The sequence below is a fragment of the Peromyscus californicus genome, unplaced genomic scaffold, assembly GCF_007827085.1.
Source record: "Peromyscus californicus insignis strain IS unplaced genomic scaffold, ASM782708v3 Scaffold_8__1_contigs__length_139910024, whole genome shotgun sequence".
In the NCBI taxonomy this organism is placed as follows: domain Eukaryota; kingdom Metazoa; phylum Chordata; class Mammalia; order Rodentia; family Cricetidae; genus Peromyscus; species Peromyscus californicus.
Genome location: NW_026294606.1, coordinates 13,020,294 through 13,035,312, shown reverse-complemented (window position 1 = coordinate 13,035,312; position 15,019 = coordinate 13,020,294). Strand labels below are relative to the sequence as shown.

The 15,019-nt window shown below is 52.3% G+C and overlaps 1 protein-coding gene across 1 annotated transcript; it reads left to right on the top strand.

The window, feature by feature from the left end:
• The first annotated feature begins 12,477 nt into the window (after positions 1–12,477).
• Positions 12,478–14,408, top strand: Gadd45g (growth arrest and DNA damage inducible gamma). Its single transcript, XM_052727849.1, has 4 exons — positions 12,478–12,810; positions 13,293–13,394; positions 13,497–13,710; positions 13,807–14,408. Exons 1-4 carry the CDS (start codon positions 12,563–12,565, stop codon positions 13,915–13,917), a joined length of 675 nt encoding a protein of 224 aa, XP_052583809.1. The 5' UTR covers positions 12,478–12,562; the 3' UTR covers positions 13,918–14,408.
• Positions 14,409–15,019: the final 611 nt, after the last annotated feature.

Genomic DNA, 15,019 nt, shown 5'->3' with positions numbered 1-15,019 from the left:
GGGACCCTTCCTGGGCCCCCACCTGCATCTGGTTGGGTCAGAACCCAGGGACTCACTTCTGAATCCTGTCTGCTCTATGTGGTTGTGAGAGGACTTTCCATCAGGCAGTCATGGGACATGCCCATGAGTTAGGGACCTTGGGTCTTTGCCTTGGAAGTAACTGTGCCTGTCTATTCCTTCCAGTGTTAGGTGAGGACATGGCCTGGGGCAGCCTATGACATAGCCAGTGTGCTCTCAGCTTGTGTTTTCTTTCTCTGTGTGTATTTGTGTGTGTATGGGTGCATGTGTGGATACATGGATGCACGCATGCCTCTGGAAGCCAGAGGACAAGTTTAGTGTTGTTCTTCAGGCACGCTGTGATTTCTTCTCCTCCTCCTCCCTCTTCTTCATGGAGTCTCCCACTGGCCTAGAACTAGCCAACTAGGCTAGACTGGTTGGCCAGTGTGCCCAGGGATCCTCTTGTTTCCAGTGCCTGCAGAATTGGGATTGTAAGCGGCTACCATTGTGCCCAGCTTTTCCATGAGTTCTGGGGACTTGGAGACCAGGACTTCATGCTTGGAAGGCATGTGCTCAGCTGGGCCACCTCCCCAGCCCCTTGAACCTGCAGTTCTTACACATGTCCTTTCCCTCCAGCACATCTCTTTTAGCCTGTCTCCAGGTTTCTCCCTTGGAGGGAGCATCCTAGGTCTCTGGGCTCCCACACTGCCCTTGGCAGCTCTGTCCACCATGGGCCCAGGCAGAAGACCGGAGGTGGAAACAGCCTCTCTGCAGAAGGCTCAGCTGCACGTGGGGGCTCCCTGATGTGCCCGGAGTCAGGGACTGAGGACTTCACCCCGCTCTGTCAGAGATGGCAGACAGTGCCAGCTGAGGGTGATGTCAGGTACCTGCAGAGAGTGCCGGAAGGTGAGGAGGGACATCGTGTAGAGAAGCTTTCCTAGCCAGGGCAGAGTTGAGCTGGCAGTCAACAGTGATAATCTCACTGGGTGTGAGGGGGAAGGAGGGCAGGGTGCTATAGAACATGGCTGTGTCTCCTTTCCCCAAAAGCTCAAGCCAGGGCAGGTATCGGGACCTAGGTTTGCTATGGGTGGCCCCGCCCAGGGGTGGTGCCTACTGACATCTCTGCCCAGGATGAGACAAGGCCCAGAGTATCGTGACGCTTGCAGGTGCAGTCTGTTCCACGGAACCTCTGTGTACAGTGCAGTCTGTGGCCAAGGCTTTCTGGTAAATATAGTCGTTCCGACGGCACACCGAACCCTCCCTGCGTAGTCTAGCTAGACTCTGACGGAGTGTGAGCGTAAGTGACCCTGTGAAAGGACACATCTAGTTAGCTCCCGTCTGGGTGAAGAGCTGCACTCATCCTCTGCCATGCAAAATGCCGTGCACCACAATGGGCAGAGCGCAGCTTCACACCCGAGAATCCTGGCAGACCACGCCACCCGGAGCTTCCCAGTTGGAGGGTGGATCAGTGATACAGGAGGTACCAAAAACATCATCGTGTGGTGGTCTCACTTGATTTGGCTGGTGAGTTTACATGTGGGGGTCAGGGAGCCCAGAAACACCCACACCCAATGTGTGCCTGAGTTGACCGGGAAGGATACAGGACATCCATTTGGAGGGACAATGTTATTAGTCAGCTTTCTGTCACTGTGACAAAATTCCTGGAAAAAAATCAACTGGAAAGCCGGAAAGTCTTCTTTTGGCTTCTGGGTTCAGATTTCAGCTATGCTCCTGCGGTGAGGCAGGACTTCACGGCAGTAGCAGCCGGTGGGACAGAGGCACTTAACTCCCGGGTGTTGGGAAGCAAAGAGGTAGACCGGGAAAGTGTAAGGGTCCCAGAAGTCCCTCCCACCCGGTCATGCGCAATGACCTGACTTCCTCCCAGCAGGTTCTACATCCTTTAGAGTCTACTATTTCCAGATAACCCACCGAACTTGTGGCAAGGCCTTCAACTGTGAGCCTTTGGAGGACACCAAAGTCTCAAACCAGTAGAGGTATAGTCCGCACTGTAGCAGGCCCCGAACCCTTACAAAGACGCCGATTTCAAGGAATGGCAGTGCTCCAGGAGGACGCTCAAGAATGATTGCAGATTTGAGGAGACTAAAATGCATGGTTCCTGAGTGTGCTCCACGGTTCTGAACCCAGGAGTCCTTGAGACGATTCACAGCATACCAGTGTGTGCAATCAAATAAGACTGGGTACAAGCACCGTTCTGATGGGAATTTCCCGAGTGTGATGATTTCATCATGGCTTGTGGATCTTGAGGGAGGTCCTGTGACTGAGAAACGGATGTCATGGCTACGTTTCTCAGATGGATAGGTAGGCAGAAAACATGTATCTCTATTTGAAGATGAGACCCAGGATAAAGCAAGCATGAAACAGAATCTGGATGAGGGGTCCGAGGACCATCTTACCGCGCACAGCCTCGTGGGATCCCCTTCTTTCCCGGGTGACATGGGGGTGGGCCACACAGTGGGAACTGCCCAGCATGTGATTTGTGTTTGAGGTGTTGCTGGGTCACACACTTCCTTGTCCAGTGTCCTGAGATATGGTCTGTGTTCTGAGACCATTGTTAGTCACGTGAGAGAGTAGGAATGCATCCTTGTGGAGATCTGTGATGAGTCAGGTGTTAATTCAGGCTGGAGGTATAGCCCAGGCATAGATTGTGTAGCTAACTTGCATGAGGCACTGCATCTGATCCCCAGCACCTTCAAATCGAAACGATCACAAACCCCGCTGTCACCATGGATCAGATTGGGTGGTACATGAAAGGGATCGCTAGCCCTCCTCGTGTCTTCTTGAATTCAGAGGTGGCCCTGGCCTTCATGAGTCTCATGTTTCCCCACATCTACCATTGCCTAATGGCGACATTCCCTGAGTGCCTCACAACATCCTAAACCTGGTACATACCAACATAGCTCCTTAGGTCACACTGTGGCTGCCAGCTGTGATTTATGTTACCCAGTGAGTCCAGCTGGGACTTCGCTCCCGGCCACATGTCCCTATTCTTATGTTTATCTTCTCATTCACACACCTTCTGGAGATGTTTCTTCTTGGTGTATAGCTTCCCCCCACCAGACTTTAGTGTGCTCCCCCCCCCACCTTAGTACAACTGACGCCATGATGGAAATACCACTGAGGCCTTAAAACCCAGCACGTAGGCAGCATCACTTGCCAAAACCAGGACAAAGGCCTGATCCATCAAAGTCTGTAGTTTGGGGAAAGTCCCTAAATGTACTGACCTTGCCTTTCGGCTTCTGTACTCACCTTCTGGCTAACTGTTCTTGTTAACTGAAGTGTGTCAACCCAGGATGTGGTTTTTGTTCTAAAAAGCCCATTCTGAGAAAGGCTGGGACTGCACTCAGGTCCAGAACATCCAGTGTAGTCTCCAACCGGCTACTGAAGACGTTTTATTGGCTTAAACGTGAATCTTCTCTGGTGGCTACTCCACATTGTGAGGCAAGGTTGGTTCAACCATTACTTAATATAATAATTTCCAGATCAAACCCTTTTCCTAAAAATTTCATTTTTCTTTATAGCTGATAAAATTCCATTATGTATATATCCCACAGTTTCATTATCTGAGGCAAGGGAGAAGAAGTTTGGGGAGGATCAGTAAAAACAGATTATGTTTGAAAACGCAATACTTTGTATGCTAATTTAAGGAAGACTGTATAGGGGAGAGACCCCCATAGGAGAGGGAGGAAGACAAGGCAGGACGTTAGGGGAGAGACTGTGTGTACACACATGCATTAGGATGCTAGGGGAGATTGGGATCACATATGAGAATGTCAGGATGTTAGGGGAGAGACTGTGTGCACACACATGCATTAGGATGCTAGGGGAGATTGGGATCACACACATATGAGAATGTCAGGATGTTAGGGGAGAGACTGTGTGCACACACATGCATTAGGATGCTAGGGGAGATTGGGATCACACACATATGAGAATGTCAGGATGTTAGGGGAGAGACTGTGTGCACACACATGTATTGAGATGTTAGGGGAGAAACTGTGTGCACACACATGTATTAGGATGTTAGGGGAGATTGGGATCACATATGAGAATGTCAGGATGTTAGGGGAGAAACTGTGTGCACACACATGTATTAGGATGTTAGGGGAGATTGGGATTACATATGAGAATGTCAGGATGTTAGGGGAGAGACTGTGTGCACACACATGTATTGGGATGTTAGGGGAGATTGGGATCACATATGAGAATGTCAGGATGTTAGGGGAGAGACTGTGTGCACACACATGCATTAGGATGCTAGGGGAGATTGGGATCACATATGAGAATGTCAGGATGTTAGGGGAGAGACTGTGTGCACACACATGTATAAGAAGGGCTGAAGAGACTGTTCAGTGGGTTCAGACTGTTCAGCTCTAGCCACACAAGTGTAAGGACCTGAGTTTGGATCCCTGGAACCCACAAAGCTGGTCTTGGTAGTGTATGTTTGTGTGTGGGGCCCCAGGACTCACAGTAAGACAGGAGACAGACACCAGAGACTCTCCAGAAACTGGTGGACCAGCCAGCGTATGCAGAGGCAAACAAGAGATCCTGTCAAGGTAGAAGGCAAGAATAGCCACCCAAGGTTGTCTTCTGACCTCCACGTATGCATGATGGCACACGATACCTGTACTCATGCACATATGTGCTCACACACCTGTCAACATGTACACACATAGTTAAAAATACAATGAAAACTATCATTCTGTACAATTAACATAAACTAATTCTTCAAAAGTGTAGATGTTGATTCTACAGAGTAGGCAGGGCTGAGGTCCTTCTGCCTGTCTGCTGAGCTCCGGAGGGAAACTGAGGCTGCTGAGCTCTGGGTAGTGCAGAGGTCCACAGGCACCACCATGGTGGGGGAAGTCCTTTGTAGCTAAAGAACTCTGGGTGACTCTGACCACCAGGGATGACAAAAGAAGGGGGACTATATGGGGGACAGGGACCCACAGAGAGGTAGGGTGAGGAGGGGTGAGGTTGGGTGAGCAGGGACAGCTCGACCCATGAGCTCCACAAGGATGGGTGTTCTGTTCCAACTTGTCACCTCCTAGGCCAGGCTATTCATGGAAGGGACTCCAGGGTTGCAGGCTTGGACTGTTTCTGAGGACAGTGCCTTGCAGGTATGTCCTGTGTGAATTTTCTGTGAATTTGTAGGTAATGAGCGTCAACCAAAGCCCACGGGAGACCCCAAAAAAGTTTGTGTTTGTGGCATCAGCCTGTGCACATGGGTACGTGTTTATGCATGTGCTTGAGGAGGGCAGAGAGAGAGTTGAGTGTCCTGTTCCTTCACTCTCTGCCTTATTCCCTTGAGACAAGGTCTCTCGCTGAACCTGCAGCTTATTATTTCAGCTGGAGTGGCTGGCCAGTGCGCTTCCAGAATCCTCCCACCTCCACCTGCCCCCACCTCCACGTGGTAGTTACTGGCACACACAGCCATGCCTGGCTTTTGGTGTGACTGCTAGGGACTTAAACTCACGGCCAAGAGCCTTTACCCACAAAGCCATCTCCCTACCCTCTCAGGGTCACTGGTTACAGCAGAAAATGGCCGATCCCATTGGGCACTGAGGGTCAGGGGCTGCGCACAGGAAATTTCAGAGGGGCTGCACTCTATGGGTGTAATACTCACTTTGACCACAAGAGGCCACTCTGCAGCCACATCCTGGACAGGCACCCTGCCTGGATTTGAGGCGATGAAGGAGAGGTGATATTTTCAAAAATTTCAGGTACATGATGATCTTGTCCTTGGTGAACCAAACAGTTTGTTCTCAACCTAAAGAGTTTTTGGAAATGCTTTACAGAGAATTCCATCTCTTCCTCATGAATAATGAGCAGAAACACAGCCAGAGGAGGGGCGCTCAGAACACGGCTTGTTAACCTCCTGGCGGGGTGACCACTGTGGAGCTGACTAACATATCTGTGCCTGGTTTACTCATCTATAGAGTGATGATACCAGTACTGACATCCCAGGGTCATTGTGAGGCTTAAGTGGTGCTTGCAATAGTACCTGGTGCACGGCAAGCCCTATGAAAGTCTAATAGATAAAATAGTAATAGTGATAATACTAATTTGCTCTAAAGTTCTCGATTTTTGTGCCAAACCAATAAAACCCAACAATTAAGAGGCACTCACAAATCTCAAAAGTAGGTTGACTATATGTGAGTCATGCAGTCTTAGAATCCTCCCATTTGTCACGCAGACAGCAGGAATGGAGTTTCTGTTTGTTTGGGGCAGGGTGTCTTGTAGCCCCTGCTGGTTTAGATCCAGCATGTAGGGTGGCCTTGAACTTCTGCCTCCACCTCCCAAGTCCTGGGATCACAGGTGTGCACTAACTTGCCAGGTGTTCAGACCAGTTTCATCGGCGTCTGTAAAGTTTTCACGAAGAGGGAGTGAATGATAATTTCATCCTCTGCCCTTGGCTGTGGTGTGTGCAGTATTTTGCCTGAAGTTCTGTGGAACTTCTGTCCTGGCAGCAAGCTATATCCCAGGGTCCTGGCTCCTGGCTATGGGCCCAGCACGTTGTAGAGTTCAGAGGAGCCTCTCAAGCTGATTTCCCATTGTACAGGACAGCCTTCCCTCAGCAGGGGACACACAAGAGTGTCAAATGGCCATCACACAGTGTAGGAAGCAGGGGTCCCACTCCTCAGTGTCCTCTTAGAAGGTAAACCTCACAGATGTCTGGCTTCTAGATCCATCTCCATATGGTCCGTAACCAGCAGGCACAATGGTCTGAACGGAGTGAGGCTGATGCCTGGTCCAGAGGTTATCAGTCTCGAGTTTTCACTTGTATCACAGGAATCAAGCTGTAGGTGCTCCACTGCATCGAAGCCAAAGGAAAGAAGGCATGGTCAATCATCTCTCCACTTTGACACACAGCTACTCTTTCTTTTTTTTTTTTTTACAGTTTATGTAGTAGCAGCCACACGCACTCAAGATTTTGCAAAATCAGAAGCACACACTTGCTTTCATACCATGCTGTGAGGTGGTATCGGGCCATGGAATGCTCTGGAAGCACCGCTGTATCTACTCTATTGCCTGAGGTTCCTCTAGCACCTCCTTTGGTCTCTTTGCATTTTCTTGCCCCATGCATTTTTGAATGTTTTCCTTTGGGAGAGCTTTATAAAAGTGGACTTGGTGGGTCAACAAAGGAGAACACTCACTTTCAGTCAGGCTCCAGACTGGGGTGCAGCTCAGTGGTGGAGCGCTTGCCTAGCATGTGTGAGGCCTTCCGTTAACTCACAGCGCTGCAAGGAACATAATAGAAAAATAAACTTAACCCCAAACTCCAAAACCCGGCACTTGGTTTTCACGCAAGGTCAAAGTGAATAGCACTGAACACAGCTTTGGGCCTTGGTTGTCTGTGTGGGTGTACATGCATGTGTGTGTGTTTTGCTTGTGCAGAAGCATGTGCATGTGTTTGCATGTGGAGGCAAGAGCAGCCTCAAGAGTCATTCCTCAGAGGCCATCCACCTTGTTTTTTTGAGACAGTCTTTGGCTGGTCTGGAACTCGCTGATGAAGCTAGGCTGGCCGGCCAGCAAGCCCCTCTCTCCTCCCCAGTGTTGGGATTAGCACCGGCCACCACAGCCCGCTTTTTCTACATGGCTTTTGGGGACTGAACTCCAGTCCTGGAGCTTGGGCAGCGAGTGCTTTGCCGACTGAGCTATCTCCCCAGCCCCTGAACCCTGAAATTTTGCTGGCTTTGCCCTCCACTATGGCGGGAGGGCTCACGTGTTTTTATTAGCTTATCTTTCAGAGCAGAAGGCAGGCTTGCAGCTTGGCGTTTGCTGTGGCTCTGTCGCTCTTACGTGCTATGCGTCAGTTTTCAGAGCAGCTGACACCCAGTGTCCGCACACCTTCCACCGTTTAGCCAGAACTCAAATGTCCATGGGGTCCGGCAGGGGCGACGTGTGCCTGCAGGCCTGATGTGGAATTGAAGGTGTGACTAGGGTAACATGAAGATGCCCACCACCCAGTCCCCCCTACACCTTCCAGCAAGTCAGCGGACTGTGTGAGTAGTGAGTGGTGGACCTGACTGTGGAGCAAACTCATTTCCGGGCTGCACGGGGTTCCTGGAGCAACTTTAGAAGGCCCTCCAGGAGCGGAGCTTTTCTGAGTAAAGGCTGACTGCTTCCTCCTCCTTTTTTTTTTTTTCCCCCAGACACAGGCCCCAAGCCCCAAGCTTGCCCCACACTCCAGCTCCAGGCATATTCTGTCTCTCTGTCGCTGTCTGTCTCTCCTGCCCCACGCAGCTGCCCCAGTTTTCCGCTGCAGCTGGGCGGCCTTCTTTCCTGGTCTCTAATTGAAAAAGAATGGCTCGCTCTCCCTCCTCCCCACCTCCCTTGTCCCCACAGCTGCCAGGATTTATAGCTTGCCTGTCATGTTGTTTTTTCCTCCCCAAATCTAATTCAACAACATCCCCCCACCCTATCCCCCCCCAAAAAAAAAGAAAAAAGAAAAGAAAAAAAGTAAAAGAAAACTCCTCTGAGGTGCACAGAGGACAGACGTGCTAGGTGAGAGACGGGCCACGTTCAGTTCTGAGGTTGGGAGCCTGAGGTGCAGAAGATTCGGGCCCTTGGGCTAGCTGGGGTCGGGGTGTCTCAACTAGGGTGCACTGTTTTGTGTTCCTGATGAGGGCTGTGGTGGGCTGCTGCCCCCAATCCTTTCTTACTGTTGGAAGGGAAAGTAGGAATTCAGGAACAATTTGCAAAACTCCTGTGACAGTCAAGGCCCTGCCCGGCTCCTGTCTCCCCCAAGCTCTGCAAGTGCACAGCCAAGAATAATTGCACCTTCCAGAAAGCTCTCACCACGGATGTCCGGCTGGCTGTGTAAGGGCTTCTCTCTCTGTTTCCTGTTTCCTGTCTCAGCTGTCTGGTGAAATGCCCCCACCTGGAGATCTGCATTTCACCCCGGGCAGGAGCTGGGTGTGTAGCTCTGAGCTTGGGGCAGGGGTGGGAAGGGCTGATGGACCCTTTAAATGCCAGGATGCCGCTACTGATGAGGTTTGCATCTTGCATAAAGATCTCATTCCCTCTTGACGGATCTTGGGGCAACACTCTTTTGCAAATAACCCAAAGGACCGCCCTGTCTTTAGAGGGGTGGATTAGGCTTGAGGATGGGTGCGTGAGTGCTAGCACTGAGAATCACTCAGGATTTCCTGGAATGGAGCCTGGGAGAGGCAGTCCTCTAGAACCCGGGCACTAACGACGCCGAGTGTCTTGGATCTCATCTTAAAAACTCGGTTCCCTTTTGTTTGTTTCAAACTTGAGTCTCTTTTTAAAGATGACAGCCAGAGGTGATGGGCAGGGTTCATCCTCTAGCAAGCTGCAGAGCCAAGTGTTCTCAGTTGGCCCTGCTGAGTGTGGGGATGAGCCAGAGATGAGGGCTCAGTCAGGGCACCCCATAACCTCCAACTCCTGCTAATTATTAGCCCAGGGGACACGCTGCAGGCCTCCCACTAACCAAGAGGAAGCAGGGGTCCACATTTTTCTGTGAAGGGTGCAGAATTTGAAAAAGTGGCAATGAATCATGGCTTCTCCCATGGGATCCAAAGAAACTTCCTGCAATGGGGCCTGGGCTCCTCAGCTGAAGCCCCTGGTCCCGCTGTCCTGGGCACGGGTGTCCTGAGGTGTGTACATGCTGTTTAAGGTCACTCTGTGTGCACACTCCAAATGCATATCATGTGAGAAATGCAAAGGGGAGTGAATGCCTCACAGAAATTATTACCCATCTTCCTCCAAATGAGACATGCTTCCACCAAATCCCACCTCAGCCAACAAAGTCACGGAGAAGTCACGAAGAGAATATGCTAATAAAACAAACGCCTGCAGAGGGTATTTACTTATTTATTTTAGAGGTTGGGATGGGGATTGTCTCTCTGACGTACCAGGCTAACCTTTAACTCTGGGACTCAGGAATCCTCTTACCTCAGCCTTTCAAGTAGATGGGATTCCAGATGCTCCTAAGCGTTTTATTTTACTTCAGTTTTGAGACAGGTCCTCAGGTGTACCAGGCTGGTGCTAACCATTTAATTCAAGGACGACCTTGAACTCCAGGTCTGTGTTCCTATGAATGGTTTATAAAATCAGGTCTTGATGCACTCGGTGAACACTCTACCCACCAAGCTCGATCCCCACCCCTCCAAAGGGTTTCAAAAGCGGAGCATGGGCGAGGTGTTCCCTTTAATAGACTCCCTTCGTAAGAGGGGAGCCACTGTAGAGTACGGGTTCAGAAATACTGCCCGTGTCTTCCAGCTGGGCCCCAAACCTTTCTTTCCTAATTTAGATGGGGACTTTGGAACCACTAGGGCTTACCTAATTAAAGCTGTGTGGGGCCGTATCTTATGGCAGAAAATAGGGTTTCCTGTAATCGAATCCTCTTAAAATGTCAGTAGAGTAGACTAGCTTTGGGGCTTGTCAATCATCTCTTCTGGCCCAGACTGGCTGGGGGCGGGGTCTGGAAATGCAAGTACCTAAGCCTTGCGCTAACCTGTACCGGCCTTCCTGTCAGGGAAGGACTGGCGGGGAGTTTCCTGCAATCTGGCAAGTGAGCAGTTTTCTAGATACAAGTGGCAGGAGCGGGTGTGTGCTAAGATATCAAGTAGATCATTATTTCCGACGTTTCCTCGGGATCTGAAACTAATGAGAGTTAAGAAGTGTTAAAACTTTGAAAAGAGCAACAACTTAGAAACACATTGTATTCACTCAGGGATCACCATCATTTTATAAGCCACCAAGACAGACAGGAACGGGCTTGGAGAGTTTGAGAGACCTTGCAGATCAAACGCGTGCTTCTGTGGAACCGCAGCGCCGGCACTTGCAGTTCTCAATGCAGCCTCCGGGCGGCGCAAGACGCCGGCCTCTCGCCTGGCCTTTGGCGTTCGTCAACCCGCAGTCTGCCCAGTGCAGCAGGAAAACTTCCTTAAAGGACTTCACAAGTTAACACTGAATGTATATATTCACCACCCACCTGAAGAACGCTCCAGTAAAAAGAAGAAAATTACCGTGTGTGTGTGTGTGTGTGTGTGTGTGTGTGTGTGTGTGTGTGTGTGTGTGTGTGTGATTTTTGCCTCAGTCTGGCAAACTGTGTGTCAACCCTCCGCCCTAGCCGGTCTCCCAGGCTGCGCTCAGCGGAGGAGAAGCTCCAGGGGTTCCCTAACCCCTAGAACACTTTTGCGCGTAGCACGAGAGATACAGACGCCCACAGTGTGGCGTTCTGCGGGTGAGCAGTCTGTAAGCGTGGTGTGCAGGTCTCACGGAACACATGACAAATTCAGGAAACTCCTAAGCTCGCTTCCAAATTTATGATATTATCAAAAAAGAACCTTTTAAAGACACGTTTTAAAGTAGTTGAAATATTTCAAAATCTAATCAGACAGATGGATTTTTGTTCCATCAGTCCTGGGCGGCAGGCTCCTTTTGCTCTCCAGCCCCGGGGCGCTGGGTGCAGGTTCTACTCTGAATCTAATTAATGCACATATTGCAAAAGGCCTTGGTATCCAGGGTGCCTCAGGCCAAGACCCCTGAGAGGTCAACGCGAGGCTGTATGGGGTGGGTGGTTGGGGAGATCTGGATCTTTCTTAGGCCGGCCTGTAGGCGGCGCCCTGGGAAAAGCATTGTGGAACAGCGTGTGCCTAGCTCCTGGAGTCTGAACCCCGGAACCTCAGGGTTTCGGGCGTAGTGGCCCTGTGTGCTTCACAGCCCGTTTCCGCAGCTGGGGACGCGTGCATCAGAATCCCAGCAGCCAGGGCAAGTCCAAGAGGTGCGCACCCAGGGGCGGGGGAGCGGCACGCGGCTCAGACCCCCACGTGCCGGGCAACCCCGCGACCCCCGCGCGCGGCGGGGCTCTGCCCACCCCACCCGGCGGCAGGTGGACAGTGTTGCTATGAAAGAGAAAGCGTCGATTGTCCCCACTGCGAACTGCCACACGCCAGACCTCCTCTTTTGTGTGCCCCGTATAGAAATGCAAACGAGCCGCGTGTGCCGGCAGCAATCTGCTGGTCCCTGCTGCCCGCGCCCCACAGCGATCTGCCAGGGGCAGGGGTGGGGGACGGGACGGGACGGGGTGGGGGTGGGGGGCGGCGGCTCAGACCTTGCAGCCGCGACCCTGAAAGGTGCTGAGTCCTGAGTTCTAGTGGCAGCCTTGGCCTGGAGTCAGCTGCAGTTGCAAACCTTTGACTTTAAGTTTCGGTTTCAGTGCAACAGCCCTGTAAACTTCAAATTGAAAACAAGAAAAAAATTAGAAAGGTCGCAATCAACATAAATGCAAAAAAGACTTTTACATTCTCCAAGTGTGCATTTCACAAATTCCAGTATCGTATTAGCAAACAACGTTGTTGCTTTTTGTTCTTTTTTTTTTTTAAACTTTTTCCTTTTAAGGACTTACAAAAAAGAAAGGCGAGATGAAATCTGCAGGCTCCAGTCTGCCTGGTAACACCCTGACAAAAGCGGCAGATTTGAGGCTGTGTCATCCCCCGCACCCCTCCCCACGTGGCCTTCTGGCACGAGCCGCGGGCCTGCCGCCTCATTTGCATCAGAAAGCGGGCGCTGGCCAATGGGAGCGCAGCCTCCCGCCAGCTGGCGGCGGCGCGCGGGCCGGTCTATAAAAGGACTCGCGCGGCCGGGCCTGGCGCACTCGCTGGTGGTGGGCGCGCGGCTCGGGTTGTGGGGCTCCTTGCCTGCGCTCGGGTTCCCTCGGTTCCCTCCGCACTCTTCACTTTTGGATAACTTGCTGTTCGTGGATCGCACAATGACTCTGGAAGAAGTCCGTGGCCAGGACACAGTTCCGGAAAGCACAGCCAGGTAGGTGGGTTTTGGGGTGCCGAGAATTGGACCTGTCGGGTAGCGATCTTTCAGGGTCTTCTAGGATGGAAGTTTGCGGGGTGGGAGCCATGCACTGTCTGACAGCGAGGTGCCCAGGCGGTGGGACCACATTCGATTTATTCCTAGAACTAGAGTCTAGGGTTCTGGCACCAGGTCGGGATTGGGGAGCCTGGGCTGTGGGCTCCGGATCAGGAGTAGGGAACCGGGGGTGCAGGCGCCAGGTCGAGACTGGGTGATGGGGAATGAGGGCGCCAGATCATGACTAGGGTGCCAGAGGTGTGGGCGCCAAGTCGGGACTGGGGATCCGGGTGTGTGGGCGCCAGGTTGGAGTTGGGAGGCAGGAATGCTGGCGCCAGGCAGGTCTAGGCTAAGGAGCCAGCTGGGACTTGGAGGTCAGGGCTGGGATCTCCACCGCGTCCCCGTGCTGGTCCCCACTCACGGTGCTTGTTCTTCTTTCACAGGATGCAGGGCGCCGGGAAAGCGCTGCACGAACTTCTGCTGTCGGCGCAGCGCCAGGGCTGCCTGACCGCTGGCGTCTACGAGTCCGCCAAAGTCCTGAATGTGTGAGTAGAGAAAGGCCCCGCGTGCAGGGATCGGGGTTGGCGCGGCTGGGAGACCTGGGGGTGGCATCGACTCTGACCTTGTCCTTCCCATCTGCTTTGCAGTGACCCCGACAATGTGACCTTTTGCGTGCTGGCTGCCGATGAAGAGGATGAGGGCGACATAGCGCTGCAGATCCATTTCACGCTGATACAGGCGTTCTGCTGTGAGAACGACATTGACATCGTGCGCGTGGGTGATGTGCAGCGGCTAGCGGCGATCGTGGGTGCCGACGACGAGGCGGGTGCGCCAGGAGACCTGCACTGCATCCTTATTTCGGTGAGTGCTGCTACTACCTCCCCACGCCACTCTTCCCCCACCCGTCTTGGCCAACGGCCAGCCTGGCTGACCCAAGTTATTTTCTTTTAAATACAGAACCCTAATGAGGACACGTGGAAGGACCCTGCCTTGGAGAAACTCAGCTTGTTCTGCGAGGAGAGCCGCAGCTTCAACGACTGGGTGCCCAGCATTACACTTCCCGAGTGACAGTCTGGCAGGGACCTTGGTCTGATCGACTTGGTGACGCTCTAGCGCGCTGCTGGCTCTGGAGCGGCCCTCCGAGGGCGCTCGAGTGCGCATGGAGACTGGCGGGCGGTGTTGCCTGGAGAGCGAGGAGCGAAGGCTCCCAAGAAGGGGGCCTGGCGGCAGCGGGGACACCTTGTTCCGAGCCCGGGACTCTGCCAGTGTCCAGAGAGGCTGCTAGCACAGGAAGGCCTAGGCAGGGACGTTGGCCGCAGGGCCGGGAAGAACCGACTGGTGAGGCAGGCGTGACTCAGCAGCCTTCCAGTGAAAGGAGGGGAAAAGGCAAGGCACGTGGCCTGGACTTGGTACGGCTGCAGGAGTGGCCAGCTGCAGGAGCGAGCCGGACTTCGCAGGCTGCACTGCTCTTTCCAAAACGGATCCTGGGCAATGCTTTCATTTTCTAAAGGACGCTATCGTGGAAGCTTTGAGTTTCACAATAAACTTATTGAAACAAACCTCTGCCTTTTATTGAGGGTAGGGGGATTCTGATCTCAGGGGGAGGTGGTAAAGGGTTTTTCTGGTGGGTGATGGAGCTTATGGCACCTGTGACCGCCTTTCTGTTGGGCAAGAAATTACAGCCCCTTGGGGCTGGCGGCGGCGGGGGAGGGGGTGCTGGCGAGTAGTAAGGAGGAGAACTTGGGGCCAGTACTGTTTTATCCTTTCAGGAAGATTTTAAACTTGCAAGACAGGAGCATACTTGAGATAAGGCATCCCGGTGCAGGAGCTCAAGGCTTGCAATCCAATCAGATAACAGAGACTTCTGCCTCCAGTTCCTCCCCTCCCCCTTGCCCCTCCCCCCCTTGCCTCCGACAGCTGCTTATCTGAACAGCTTGCGCGAGGCCCTGTGCCTTCCAATACAATGAGCTGCCTTCTGCAACTCTGCCCTCCGTGGTGCCTATGGATGGGGGTGGACCGCTTTTGCTTTCAGGAACTTTCTCCTTTTAATTGCTCTGAAAAGCAACGCTACTAAAGTATTAATATCAAATATGACACCAATGACTGCGTTTTAAGTATGAATCATCATTTTGTCACAGCCGTGATGGAAGTTACAGTATCTTAGCAGAAG